The 15495-nt window shown below is 33.3% G+C and overlaps 2 protein-coding genes across 2 annotated transcripts; both read left to right on the forward strand.

Annotated features, from left to right (window-relative positions):
* The first annotated feature begins 5187 nt into the window (after positions 1–5187).
* LOC108907633 lies at positions 5188–6122 on the forward strand. Its single transcript, XM_023454735.1, has 3 exons — positions 5188–5350; positions 5442–5628; positions 5963–6122. The coding sequence occupies exons 1-3, from the start codon at positions 5203–5205 to the stop codon at positions 6120–6122; spliced, it is 495 nt and encodes a 164-aa protein (XP_023310503.1). The 5' UTR covers positions 5188–5202.
* A 1578-nt stretch (positions 6123–7700) lies between these two features.
* Positions 7701–9275, forward strand: LOC108908032 (zinc finger protein-like 1). The gene is made up of 5 exons (XM_018711939.2): positions 7701–7933; positions 7991–8102; positions 8156–8349; positions 8405–8652; positions 9013–9275. Exons 1-5 carry the CDS (start codon positions 7832–7834, stop codon positions 9206–9208), a joined length of 852 nt encoding a protein of 283 aa, XP_018567455.1. The 5' UTR covers positions 7701–7831; the 3' UTR covers positions 9209–9275.
* The last annotated feature ends 6220 nt before the right edge of the window (positions 9276–15495 follow it).

A 15495-nucleotide genomic window follows, 5' to 3' on the forward strand; every position in this document is an offset into this window, starting at 1 on the left:
ACCAGGTTCGGTCGCTGACGCAGCAACTCGGCATTGAAATATCTGAAAAACTTGTTGCCATATTTATTTAGCCATACCCATAAACAGGTCTGGTCGAACTAAACGTGGAGGCGATAAAAATGTATATGCTCAGTTGAAGAATTCGAGCGCGGGCAAAGGAAAACGATCACAGTTGCATTGGGCTACTGGGCAATAAATCGCAGCAGGTGACAAGTGGTTGATAAATTGCCCAGCAGTGCAGTGCAGCAATGCGGAATTTGGTGTGATTCAGGTAATTTTAGTTTATTACAGGCACCTTCTATCAATCATTCATATTACAATTGCGAAAGGGAGAAATAAGAGGGATATTTTGTTTACTAATATTATCACAACATGGCATTTTGGAGACCTTTTGAAACGGAACAAAACGAAATTTACCACCAATACAATAAAATTGTTTGAGGACATGAATAATTAAAATATGTTGTTGGCCAAATGAACATACAGGGTGTCCGGTAACTACGGGGAAAAAATAAAGAGTTATATAGAGCAGGTCAAACGAGTGCTAGTACTTCATATAAACTTTTTACCTAGGTGCCATGGTTGAGAGGTTATTGTCACTCAAAGAAGTTGAAAAATGAATATTGCCCATAATTTCTACCCATAAAATATGTTGTTGGCCAAATGAACATAAAATAGAAATTTTCTACACATTATATACAAATTATTATAATATTTTACCTTTAGCGGAAAATTTTTTAAGGACGCCTAAGAAATTCATTAAATTTTATTACCAGACGTTTTTTTAAATGTTCAACTGACTTCGGAAAGACTATAACTACAAAATTAAATAGAAGTTTACATTTTCAAAATCCTTTGAGCGAATGTACCAATTTACACAGGTTTAGTTTACGTATGTGCATGTATTTTGGTTTTTGTCTGTTATACAGAGTGTTACAAAAAAGTACTCGTCATAATTATAGTAAAAAAAAAAGTTTTGATAATATCTGTTATGTTTTGAGATATTTTATTATAGCCCAGAGAACAAAGAGGAAAATAGGGTAAAACCTCCGAATACTTTATTCGAATAGATCCGATTTTTATGAAAATTTGAAATTAAGCTTATTTCACCCTGTAGATGAAAAGTTATATTTGCTTGATATGCGCTTCTTATTTTTAGGGGATGAAAACCACCCCTTATGAAAAAAACTGAATAAATATAAAAATAGGTGTTTTATAGACTAAAATTTATTATTATTTTTATAAAGTTTTAACCCTTAAAACCACCCTTAATGAAAAAAATATAAAATTAATAGTTTCTTTGACCTTAAAATATTTTTACAGCGCATATATTATAGATAGAAATCTTTTCAGTAGTTTATGGTGTTATAAATAATTTATTACAATATTTCAACACTTAAAAAACTACCCCTAATAACAAAATATTAAATAAAAAAATTGTTTTAACTATTTGAAATGATTTGATATTGATCGTACACAGGATAAATGAAATGCTTTTACCTGTTTATAATACAATTTATAATTTATCGCATTGTTTTAACCCTTAAAAACCACCCCAAAGACAAAATATAACAATCCAATAAACAATGCAAAATAAAAAAAAATTTCGTAATATGTAACTTTCTCGCAAATTTATGCACTATTCAAAATAATTATTTCTCAATATTTTTTTCATGCAAAAAGTCATAATTTCAAATTTTTCTGTACCTATATGAATGCTCCAAGTTCTGTATAACTAAAATATTGATATGCTCCGAAAATTGAAGCAGTAAGGTACCGTTGGTTTTTTACGATAACTTCCTTAATTTTAAAGATACTCGAAAAACGAAAATTTCGACAGCTAAAAGCACTGTAAAATTGAATATTTTTTAACGCGTTATTTTTGAGATTTTTGAAGTTAAAATGTTTGAAAAACGTGACCTTCGCCCTCAATTGCAAACTTCTAGCAGCGACATCTCTGTTAATTTTTATCCTACACAAATAAAAAAAACAAAATATTCCGTGAAAAAAAAAACTAAACTTTTGAACTCTTGAATATTTTTCGTATCTTTTTTATTTTTAAAGTTATTTTCAAAAATATGTTATTTTTTTGGAATTAAAAAAATTTTCAATGAAACCGTAATATTTTCAAAAATATGCTTTCTAAACCGCTTAAACTTGTATAATATATTGTTAGCGCATAACAAATGTAAATCGTAGAAGGATTACCTTTAATTTCAAATCTCGTGAAAAATTCATAAGTTTTTGTACTGATTATTTTTTCCGAAAAAACGAATTAACATTTTATTTTGATCATAACTTAATTTTTAAGCTTAAAGTCAAGTTCATTTTAAAAGATTTTTTAAAGTACTTTAAAAAATGTTCTGTGCAATTTTCTCGAAAAAAGATATTTTTAGTCATTTTACAAATGCTTCCAATTTAGTTTCTGGCTTACATGAAATTATCTTCAATCAGCCATACCTCAGCACCTATTGCACCTACATAGATGAAAAAAACTCAATCTCTTTCTTTTTCTATAAGCTTCATTTTCTTTTGGGATGTTTTTTTTTCATAGAATGTCTATTTTGCGAGTTTTTCGAGAAAAACTACTGAAGAAACGTCTTTTTTAATAAAAAATGTACATTTTCTGTCAATAATAACGCATAAAATATTGACTTATCGAAAAATGTTCATAAGATACTCTCTGCTTAAAATTGATTCCTTTATCGATTCCTGGGATTATTTTCAATATCTTATGTTTCACCCCCTAGAAGGGGTGGTTTCGACCCCCTGGGCAAAAACGCTCATCGGCACTATATAACTTTTGTTTCTTGAGTTATTTTCTACTTACAGTCACTGCAAGAGACTAACAACAAATTGACAGTTTAGGGTGTTCCATTTAAAATAAATAAGTTGATGGTTACTTCCGGTATAACCGGAAGTGGTACGTAGACGCCATTATTTTAGTTGAGAAGAGCATGCCCGAAAACCCGGTATCCCAAATTTTCAAAATTCAAATCGAAGTAGTCTGAAATAAATCTAATGGGCCGTCACTGTGAGACATCCTGTATGTTACGGCTAAGTCAACTGCAGATTGTAGAACTATTTTTAATGAAAATTTTACCACAATTCTGCCTCTGTCACAGAGTTATCCGTTCTCTGCCTCTGTCTATACAGTACGTTGTCATTTATTATTTCCAGAAATTACAATATGACATAAAAAAAACTAATTATATGTAGGCATTCATTGACTTTTTGATATTATATATGAAATTTTACCTAAGAAAATGACCCTAACCCAATTTATTGTAACTCCGAGCAAAACATGACGGCTACAACAGCGCCTAAGGTGGCGAGTTAAAGACTAAGATATTATAGTTATAAGGTTTTCCTTGTTTTTTCGTTTTTATTTTAAGTGAGAGTATTATTTATCTGAAATTTTTGTTATACCAATATAAAGGTAAGGTAAGGAGATTTTCTGAGGTTCTGTCAGAGTATTTGTTTTATTTTTATAAAATGTTTCTTATAATTTTGTCACTTTGTAACTTGTCACTGTCACTTTGTAACTATTTTTGCTATCAAAATTGAATTTTGTAATTTTTGTGAATTGGAATTTATTTTTAATTTTTTATGTATGAAATCAAAACATTTATTACATTACTCTGATCAACTTTTTATTAAAGAAAAAACGGTCAATACTGAACTTACTTCTGTACGGCGAGTATGAACTTGTTGCTAACAGGGGATGCGGTACAAACAATTTACTGTTTAAAATGGAAAGAAAAGCTGGTATCGCCACTGCCGCGCCAAAGGTCGTGGCTCCTGCTAACAATAATGCGCCTAAATTGACGTTTGCCATAGCCCCTTTGGTTGCATCTATAGATTTTTTCACTGGGATCTTAATAAAGGGCACCGCAAAGTTCAGCTCCAACTAAAATCAAATGATGCGTGAAATGGACGACCTATTTATCCCATATCACGGTGGAATATACTTGCCACTATCTCATCGTCGTCGGTATTGAAGCTGATCAACCTACTTTGTCTGTTTGGAATAACGCCTTCGTCTATGGACATATATCCACCCGTTGTATTCCAACACACCACACTGCCACTAACGATATATACGAATAAAAACCCAATTACTGTCATCCTTTTGGCTTTTTGATGACTTGGTGCGAGAGTATCTCGTTAACAACTGGGCACCAAACATTTTTTTATCAGTACAAAAACCAAATTAACACCGCGAAAGTATATTATATAACGAATAGTGGTAGACTAGACAAAGCTGTCAACGTTAAAACTGCATTCAGTGAGTAAAAACAATAGGAAGGATTATCTTCCTGGTCGAATGCAATAATTTTGTAATGTGTGTTAGTTGATTGTGATTATTCCATAATTAACGATGTCTGAAGCAAAGAGAATTTTTTATGTATGGAGATCATAAGATCTTTTTGTGTGTCATTTTTTCATTGTTAAAAAGCCCTGTATAAGTTTGTACAATATTTATGTAGAGAAAACATACATATTTTAAACTGTAGTACCTATATTTAAATTTGTCTTCCAGAGATTAAATTTTGAAAAGGCCATAGAGAATCGTTTGCACCTTTTCCATGTTCTTTTGGAATACATGCAAGTGGAACACAGTACTTAAAAAACGTAATTTCTCATTTAAATCGTGATTACGTATTTCAATCGTAACGCACGAGATGTACCACCAAGAACTAAAAAGAAAGTGAAGAACCAGATTCTCGTGTCGCACTAACGAAATACCCGATTGTCCATTGTTTTTGACCAGCGCCTGTGTCTTTTATTATGTATAAAGGGACATGCAACTTGTCACAGCTATGTTAGTTTTATTTTATTCAAAAGACCGCATAGTCAAGTCGCCTGTAAATATGAAGAGTACGTGCATTCTTTTGTTTTGGGCAGCCACCGCCAGCTTGATCCTTTGCAACCCCAAGAAGTACGTTCAAGATGAAGGGTTAGTTTGTCTATTTTTTTAAATGTTTTATAACCGCAAGCAGTGGCGTATAGGGATCCAAAAAAAAACATATTTTCAGAAATTTTGAACCCAGCAACCGCTATTACGAGTCCAATCTGCCCGACTACCGATTTAAAACCAGCCATAATGAGACGAAACCAGATAGGAAGGACAACAAAGAGTCCAGGTTTGGCATTATTCCCATTACGACAGGTTACGGCAGTAGTGGCAATGGTAACGGCATGCAATACGGCACCAACGGCCTTATGATAAGCCCTATGAAGATAGACCTAGGTGGAGTAGCTTTGGGGGCACTTATTGGTCTAGGGGCCATTCTAATCGTACCAAAACTAGCCCATGTGCTATCGGGAGGTCTTGGAGGATACAGAAGTAAGTGATTTTTAAATAAATTGTTCTGTACGCCAATTTTCTACACTTTCGAGTTTTTTCTATTTGTAATCGACCAAAAAATATTTTATAGGTCTGGAAAACGAAATGTCCTCAGTGACCGATATCCTAGCAAGGATAGACAACTCCCTAGAACAACAAAGCATCGATAGTAGCACTTGTATACAAAGAATAATCTGTTCCTATGTCCACGATGCAAGAAAGAATATCAATAATGGGGAAGCTAATGGTGTAGATGAATTTATTTTTGGATTGACGAAGTAAGTGTACCTACAGGGTGGACAAAATTCGATTAAATGAAATAACTGCGCTTGTTGGTACCTATTTTACGGGAAATACAGAGGAAAAAACGACGTAAACCGCAGCTTGCTACCTCTCATTTTGCCTCCAAGTCCCATTAAATTTGGTCCACCCTGTACATATAATAATTTTTATTTGCAAAACATTAAGGCATATTTTAGACTACTAATCGATATATTTAGTCGGTAATATAGGTATATTATTTTTTTATAATAAACTACAGGCAAATCATTATCTTGTCAAACAGCTTGCTGAATTAATAATTAATAAATTTGTTTTATTTTAATCTTTCAGCAATACCTTATTTTCTTATATGACGGACGGAACTGGAATAAAACACGCTGTGGAAATGGGAAAGACTGGAACTTTGGAAAATTGTTCACCATTCACCGCAAAATGTCCGATTACTAGGGATAATGTTATGAAAGTGATTTCAAGCCTATTACCTGCTTAATTTTATTTATATAATATTATGAAAACTAAAATTATCAAATGTTTGTAGTTATAGTACCTACTTTATAGTTATAACATTTCTCAATAAAAAATTAAAATCTATAAACCAATATTTTTTAAAAATCTGTAAACTTGCTAGCATCCATTCCAATTAACTCCAATCCAGTCCAGTGTCTCCAGATCATTTTAGGACGTTAAAAACTCAAAATTATTCTTTTGCAAATTAAAAATTAAAAAATTCAGATTGTGTTATAGAAGGTGTTAACGAAATAAGTACTCAAAATTGGAGAGTATGTAAAACATGTCGAAATATGACGAAAACCTTACTAGAGTTTGTACCGATTGATTGGGAGTTTTTGCATAAGATATTTACGAATACGATAAACTTTAAAAACACGTGTGACTGAATACCGTATTGACAAATAGCGTGTACTGAATGTTTCCAGTTTTTGCATATCGTGTCGTTTATCCGCAATGGTAAAGCGTGTCCTAACCTCAATTCTGACGGTTATGCTTTCATTTGACACTTTTGCGGTAAAAGGCAGTCGGCAAATTAAAGAAAAATGGATGGATTATTAATCGTACACAAAATTACTATCTTAAATGCACGGTAAACTAATACCGTAATCTGGGTTGGATATCGGAATACCGTAACGATAAACGCCAACGGTAACTGTCGCACATGCGCAATGCCCCCTCACGTGACTTTATCATTTACGGTATTCTTAAAACCGATATGCAAAAACTCCCTATTAAGCATATAAATAGTAATACCTACACTACAACCCGAAAATTTCGTGATTTAATATTAAACCGTTTTGAGATTATGCAATAAAAACTGTCTCCCGAGTTAACCCTTCAAGGGGCTGTATCTTCCTTAGGGGCCGCCTTTATAAATTTTTAATTTGATTCATTGACCACAATACCACAGACTACTGAATCGAAATTCTTAAAACTGATTAAAGTAATCTCTGTGCTCTGTGATGCTTTTATGATCTTTTAATAACAAATGCAATAATGCAAATGTTGGGAGTTATTTGCAAATCGACATCCCTGAAAATGTTGCTCCCCTGGCAAATTTCTGACGTTAAGTCAATCCTGGCAAATTTACTGGCAGGACTCTTTATTCCTGGCAAATGCCAGTAATTACTGGCAAAACGGCAACCCTGACCGTAATGATAAACGCCAACGGTAACTGTCGCACATGCGCAATGCCCCCTCACGTGACTATCATTTACGATATTCTTAAAACCGATATGCAAAAACTCCCTATTAAGCATATAAATAGTAATACATATGTGGTAATACCTACACTACAACCCGAAAATTTCGTGATTTAATATTAAACCGTTTTGAGATTATGCAATAAAAACTGTTTCCCGAGTTAACCCTTCAAGGGGCTGTATCTCCCTTAGGGGCCGCCTTTATAAATTTTTAATTTGATTCATTGACCACAATACCACAGACTACTGTCAATCTATTATCAATGTTATCACTTCACTGGAATGGATTAACTTCAAATTTGATTTGAGTGATTGGAAGATTTGATTGGTTAACTTTCTGTTAACCAAACACCAATCTGGGTTAACCTCCAACTGTCAAATACGTGGCCGCCGTAAGCTGAAGCTGTTTAATGTTTATCATACATATAAAATAAATTTATTATAACAATAATCAGGCCTTTCCTTAAATTGTAACGATTTGGTAAACATGGGGTTGTGTAAGTGCCCTAAACGAAGAGTAACTAATCAGTTTTGTTTCGAACATCGAGTTTGTGTTTGTGAAAATTGTATGGTAACAAATCATCCCATTGTAAGTAAACAGTAAAGTGAATAATTGTCATAAATGCTGTAAATATTCCTTTTTTAGTGTGTTGTACAGTCATATTTGCAATGGTTACAAGACAGCGATTTTAACTCTATTTGTGAACTGTGCAATAAGGAATTAAATGTTGACGACAGTATACGTTTAACCTGTTACCGTAAGAATAACACACACCGATGTTATTTTGCTTGCTGAAAATGATAATTTTAGATGTTTTCCATTGGTCTTGCTTGGATCATTTTTCAAGGCAATTACCAGCAACCACGGCCCCCAGAGGATATACCTGCCCTTCTTGCAAGAGCCCGCTATTTCCTCCGTCTAATTTAATAAGCCCCGTGGCAGACGTTTTGAAAGAAAAACTTGCTGGTGTTAATTGGGCAAGGGCTGGTCTCGGATTACCATTAGTAAGTACGATATGTGCAAAGAAGACAGTATTGTGACTGATATAATTGTGTGTAGTTATCTGAAGAGAGAGAAGTCAAGGCTGTAGTAAACAATATTTCAACGCCAAGAATGTCACCCAGTCCATCACATTCCGTTGTCACCGTGGATGGTCATGGAGCATTTAACAGGACAGACAGCTACCAGGCTTCTTCTAATCGGAGAATATTCCAGGACATCAGAGACGTGAAAACTGTAGGTTTTGATCACGACGAGGATAAATACAAGAGAAGATCTGTGTTTGAGATTATTGGCAACTGGTGGAAGTGAGTACCTCTTGATTATTATTTGTTGTTAGGGCGAGGCTGCTAGTTATCGTTAATTTTTTATTGCTCAATATTTGTCTTCCTCTTTTATATTGGTTTCCATCATATTCCGTTTTGTCGTGTTGAGTTTTGAGTAAGGTTAGCTTAGGTTAAATTGGGTTAGGTTGGTTTAAATTAAATTGAGCACATATTTTTAATAAAAACTTTATTTATATCTATGAAGTCTCTTTTTTTTTATTCAACCGTTCTCACTTTTTGTCTTTATACTACTTTAATAAATGTTTTTTCATGTCGGATATTTCTTATTTTTGATTGCCCTAAAGTGTTGAAGACTCATTAAATAATTTTAAATGTTTGTAGAATTACTGGTCCTCTAAAAGGAAAACGTGGTAAACCATCAATTTATAGAAGATACTGCATGCTTGTAACTCTTATGATATTCGGGGTAATCTTCTTTCTATTTATAATGTCCAAACTTGGTAGATATTCCACAGAAAACGATCCAAACTTTGACATAGGTAATAATCAATTTGTTAATGTACACGATAATATTTAAGTAAAAAATTTTAACTATATACAGATTAATCTTACGGTTTTAAATTTTTATTATGTACAGAATTTGTAAAATAATTATAGGTAATATATGAATTAAATCTATATCTTTATTTTAAAGGTTTATTTTATTTTCAGTCTAATTCGTACATTTCAAATACAATATAAATCTTACTGTAAGTAGTTTTATTTTATCCTAACGAGTAGGTAGTAGTCTGTGCCTAGTTCCATAATGAAATTTTCCTACCTTCAACTACTAGCTCTAAATTGTATTTTATGTGAATGTCAATTGTGTCAGTTTGTCAGATAAGTAATTTTATACATCTTTATGAAACTGAATCAAAATAAAAATTTTAGTACGCGTCATTTATAACTAATGTTTGTGTCATTCCCAATGTTCGCAATAAATTTACCATAATGTTGTGAAATTTCGCTGACAAAATGTTCATGACAACCCAACCCTGGCAGCAAGACGAAGACTACAGAAAACTTATTCAAAATTTGGAACCGCCACCTCCCCCGGGTAACGACAATGCGTGGGAATTGCATTTTTGCAAATGGTGGGGTTGGAACTGGGTTAAGAAGAAGGAAGTAATAGAAGAAGCTCCCATGCAAAAATCTGTAGCACATAAGTAAGTTTTCCTTGCAATAAGGACATTTGTGTATCATTATTATCAATTTTAAAGAGTTTGATAAATTAACAAAGCTCATGCTTTTAAATTCTCTAGGTTACTAGAGACAAAAAAACCGGAAAAGAAACCTGTAAAACACCTGTGCCAAAGCCTGTGCTTTAAGAAGAAAAAAGATAAAAAACTCCAAGAGAGATACAACACTCCATCACAAAGCATAATAGAAAATACAAAAAAGTCTCCTGCGAACTGTTTAACGCAAGATGACAATAGGAAAATACAAGATATTCAGGATAAAATATTTTCAGATAAGTATGCTGGTAACCAGAGGAGTGATTCAATTGTTGAAAGAGAAATAGAGGCACTAATAACAAAGGAGGTTCAGAAAGAAGTTTACGCTGTTCCAGATGTGCCAAAAAAGAAAAAACGGGAGAGTAAAGAATGGAGCACTAGTTCTGAAGAATATTGCTGCCGTTGTTGTAGGTATAAGGACAGGTTTGTATGCCATTTGACTTGTTAATTTGAAACTATGTGTATAGAGCCTTATGCAACCCAACAATGCACGATTGGTAGTGGTAAAACCAAAATTACCTAAATCTTCGCGTCACCAATATTAATGATTTGTTTCCAATGAACAATGACAAACTATTAAGTCTACACTGGAAATAATGCAATTGCTGATTGGTTGAATAGAATTTTGTGAAAAATTACATTAATCACAGCCGAAGAAATAGAACATTGTGTGTTAATGTAATCTTACGGTTCTGAACAATATTACTGGTCACGTGGCGTGTAATCATTTATGAAGGCTCTATATGCAATGTGGCCTACAGCTTTGTGTTAATTTTTCAATTTGTTGTCAGCTAGTTTTAGTTTTTAGTGTCAAATACAAGATCCGCTTTTGAATATAAACCTGTAAAAAATATAAATAGTCCAATCAAATTATACTTGGGGAAAAAAAATTGTTATCTTGACTTTTATATGTGGAAATGGTAAAAGGGCTTATAATAAACCTAAAAAAAATAAATGTGTGAGCAGGGGTGGCGGAGGGTTGATTTGGGGGGTTGAAAAGTTGTGAAAAATTGTACCATTGGGATTTCTGGCGAAAGTTGTACAAAGTATTAACTGCAAAGTCTACTGTTGACGCGAAAACCCAAAATTTTGCAAAATCGTTTTATTTTTTTTACTGGCTTTATTTGAATACGGATTTTAAAATAAATTGCATATTCTCAAACCATCCAGAGATAGTTTATCATTTGTGCATTTGTAATTCGACTTCGATGTTTATAGCAATACTATACAATAAAGTTTTTGGTCAAACAATGAGACACAGGTTTTTTCGTATTTTTCTCCGTAGAATTGAATGGTGTAATCAGTTTTTGAATTTAATTTCAACAAATTATCAACAATTACTGAAAAATGCATTGTTGCGTCATTTTTTAATTATTTTTGCATTTTTGAGCATGTTTTTGAACTGTGATTACAGATTTTTTTATTTCACCAAAAAGTATACGTCAAAACGAAAAAAATTATCACTGGCAGAACTCTGTACGATGATTTTCCTAAGTAGAATTTTCCTTTGAAAAAAAAGCGTTTCAAACCGAAAAAAATGAATATCTGGGAAACTTCTTGATTTTTTTATCTAAAAAAATTTGTGGTTATAGAAGACACAGAAAAGTATACTTTCACCAAGTTTCGTCAAAATTAAGTTATTTTTGCAGAAATGAGAAATAAAAAACGAAAAATCTGAAAAAACTTGTTTTTCGCATTTTTCTCGGAAATTTTGAGGTTATCTTATAAAGTGACCTCTACAAAAGTTGTAGATTTTTGCATAATCTACAACTGTTATGTTGGATACTTTTTTGTTTGACATCAACTTTCGCCAGAAGTCCCAATGATACAATTTTTCACAACTTTTCAACCACCCAAATCAACCCTCCGCCACCCCTGCTCACACATTTATTTATTTTTTCATTTATTATAATTATATTAATTATATTAATTATTATTATTTCCTTTACCATTTTCACTTATAAAAGTTCAGTTAACAATTTTCTTTTTTTTTCCCCACTAAATGAGTTATTTCCATCGGTCTGAAATACCAACATATTTTAAGAAAAATAGCACGGATGATGGGCTTTCCAGTAAGAAATATGTTTTAAGTGGCGGACCCTGTATATTTGACATCAACTTTAATTTCCATTTGCCATTGTATAAAAAGTTACATATGTATTGNCAGTAAGAAATATGTTTTAAGTGGTGGACCCTGTATATTTGACATCAACTTTAATTTCCATTTGCCATTGTATAAAAAGTTACATATGTATTGTTCAGATTATTTAAGACAAGAATTTATCTTTCCAGATCATCCACGGACGAAAGTGTAGAATGCATAAACGTATGTACAAAAAAAAATCACGTTTGCCGATTCAACATTAAATACTTTTCAGATAACTTGTTGTTCCTGTTGCCCTCCCAAAGAGCTATCATCTACAAAAAAAAACACGGATGAAAAGTACACGCAGGACAACCAACCAGAGAGCAAAATAATAGCCACTCAAACAGAGGAATGTCCTGAAAAAAGAAGGGAGAAAAGACACAGACGAAAGCGCATCTGCGTGGTTTGTTGCTGTAGATGTAAGCAAAACCAACCATCATGTTGTGCATGTTGCTCCTGCAGTAGTATTGGAAAGGTTGAAGGAAAAATGGATAAAAAACCAGAGACATACGTTGAGCGTGAGTCTGCGCCTAGACGTAGCCCTGCTCAACCATCTTATTCTGGAAAACCACCCGTCACAAATTACACAACCAACCAGCCTGCCAAGAAACCGACTAAACATCCACACCATCTTACTCAAAGATTTGAACCTCTGTATATGACGGGAATGCCAATAGACACTATGCTGTATCACAATAAACCCATCACCAAATTTGGAATACCATCGCAAAGCTACTCCTGGATACACGCCACGAAGTCTGATATTTGGGATCAGTTTTCTCATTCGAGAATGAGCCATGAGTTGTCCAACTCTGTGTCTGGGAAGAGTTACATCCCTCCTCTAAAACTCCACGATGTGGATACGGGACCATCCACACTATTTAACCCTCTAAGCGTTGATAAGGAGCTAGAGAATTTAAAAAAAATTGAGACCGATATAAAAATGGATCTTAAATCGAGGATAATGTTAGACGCTGTTTGTGACGCAATTCTAGCAAAGGACAAAGAACCTAATGATAGTTCCAGTATATTTTTAAACGAATTCACTTATCCTTCGAATGTCGCACAGACTGAAATAAACGACATATGCAAGTCAGAACAGAAAAATATGTGCTCCAAACTGAATCAGACGCGTTTAGAAGAAATCATTTTTGAAGATGTCACGAATAAACCTTATGAGAACAAGGTTAACTGCGAGACAAATACTAGCAGCTTAAATCTTAATGTGCTTAATCGAGAAAATACTTCGTTACGTGATTATATAAATGTTCGTTCTCCGCAAATATATGCGACGGACAATTTGTATAGAAGACCTCTTCGTAATCGTTGCATTCCTTTTAATTACAACATGCATCGCGAACGTGTAACGTTAAATGAAAACAAATATCCACGTAAATTGATAGACTACGCAGTTACGAACAATCGCCCGCTAATCCCAACACAAAGACAACCAACATTTACAGTAACTAAACTCGTGCCGACTTCCAAGCGATGCGCTTCTCCAAGCCCCAGAACTCGAGATATAAAAAAGGTGAAGCTAGGGGATCCTTCCGCTTTAATGAATTTTAAAAACACAAACGTCTCGGATATATTTAAGAAAATCGATGAAATCATTTTAAGAAGCAAAGTTAACAATGAGGAAATACAAACTGTGCTAAGTAATATTCCAAAAAGAAGTTACAAGTTCTTCACTTCTTGGGAGGTGTCCAATTTAATAAACCAAGATCCTCCCTTGGAATTTATAGATCCAGGGGGGAAAGTTAACTCGTGCGTAAACACTACCATTGAAGACAAGAAAGAGAAAAACGATAAGGCAAGAGCACCACAGTCTAAGAAAAAGAAAATTGGTACTAGGCCGTCTATGATTCCCAAAAGGGTGGCTGATTTAAAGTTAAACAAAAGGAATGTGGATTTATAAATAATTTATACACAGAAATTAAATGTATTGTACATTCAAAACGGGGAATTTTTTTCAGAATTAAAAAACGAGATGTTTTTAACATAATTTATTTAAAAAAAAATAGTACAGTATAGGCTACAACACCGGGTAATACTTAAAAGTCATTCTTAGAATACATTTCAAGAAAACTGCTGATGCAAAAAGTAACATACATAATGGACAACTTGCATATATTTCTCCTTAGTTTCCAAGAAAAAAGTTATTGAAGTAGTATTTTTAACCCTTACATCGCTGGGCTACTGTAGCGTCATTCGTGCTGTGTGCGATGCACTCTTTCTACTTCGCCCCAGCCGATTCCAAATATTGAAATCAGATTTTAGTATTAACGTTTTTGTGATAGTGTTTACATTAGTTTTTCAAGTGTCCAAAATGGCTTATGTCTATAAGAACTCGGAGTTGATGGATATCGTTTTAATTTATGGTGAAGCAAGACAACGTTTGTGTTAGTTCGTAGAAACTTTGTAAGACAGGTCGAAATGTGTTTACACGTTGGTGGACAAAATTTTGATTAGTTGTATAGTCTTTCCGATATCAGTTGAAGAACCAAGATGATGACAGTATGTACCAGGTTCGGTCGCTGACGCAGCAATTCGCCATTAAAATATTTGAAAAACTTGGTCGAACTAAACGTGGAGGTGGTAGAAATGTATACGCCCAGTTGAAGAATGCGAGTGTGGGCAAACGAAATACAAATACAGTTGCATTGGGCCACTGGGCAATAAATTTCAGCCGTTGACAAGTGGTCGACAAATTGCCCAGCAGTGCAGTGCAGCAATGCGGAATTTGGTGTGATTCAGGTAATTTTAAATTATTATAGGCACCTTTTATTAATCATTGATATTACAATTGTAAAAGGGAGAAATAATATTATTACATGGCATTTTGGAGACCTTTTAAAACGGAACAAAAGAAAATTTACCAACAATATAATAAAACTGTTTGAGGGCATAAATAATTAAAATATGTTGTTGGCCAAATGAACATATAATAGAAATTTTCTACACATTATATACAAATTATAAATTTTTTACCTTTATCAGAAAACTTTTTTAGGGATGCCTATGAAACTCAAAAAATTTTATTGCCAGGTGTTTTTTTACATGTTTAACTGACTTCGGAAAGACTATAACATCAAGTATGTCAAATTATTTTATTAATTAAAACCACAAATTAATTTTATAACCTAATTAATAATAACAATATCGGCAAAAGCAGTTGAATCTGCTGATATAAAATAGGTGTTATCAAATTTTATTCTTTCTTTGGGAAATTCTTTCAATCTTTTGTCCGTTCATTGTTTATTACACTTTGCCACTGTGCCGGTTGCTGACTGCATGCTTTGCCTTACATAAGATCAGGTTTTACCATGGACCAGTTTCCAGTGCCATGCGGAAATGTATTTTTAAATCATTTTCGAATTGCCCTTTTTGATTTTCGTGTTACAAAATTGTATTTGTAAGAGTCCCCAGAACACTCAAAATTTT

This window comes from Anoplophora glabripennis, unplaced genomic scaffold (assembly GCF_000390285.2).
Source record: "Anoplophora glabripennis isolate ALB-LARVAE unplaced genomic scaffold, Agla_2.0 scaffold11, whole genome shotgun sequence".
NCBI lineage: Eukaryota > Metazoa > Arthropoda > Insecta > Coleoptera > Cerambycidae > Anoplophora > Anoplophora glabripennis.

Coding starts and splice junctions, on each gene's coding strand:
- LOC108907633 (XM_023454735.1), top strand. CDS start 5,203: ATGCAATACGGCACCAACGGCCTTATGATAAGCCCTATGAAGATAGAC. Junction 5,351..5,441: donor AGGTCTTGGAGGATACAGAA/GTAAGTGATTTT, acceptor AATATTTTATAG/GTCTGGAAAACGAAATGTCC. Junction 5,629..5,962: donor TTTATTTTTGGATTGACGAA/GTAAGTGTACCT, acceptor TTAATCTTTCAG/CAATACCTTATTTTCTTATA.
- LOC108908032 (XM_018711939.2), top strand. CDS start 7,832: ATGGGGTTGTGTAAGTGCCCTAAACGAAGAGTAACTAATCAGTTTTGT. Junction 8,103..8,155: donor TATACGTTTAACCTGTTACC/GTAAGAATAACA, acceptor TGATAATTTTAG/ATGTTTTCCATTGGTCTTGC. Junction 8,653..9,012: donor ATTATTGGCAACTGGTGGAA/GTGAGTACCTCT, acceptor AAATGTTTGTAG/AATTACTGGTCCTCTAAAAG.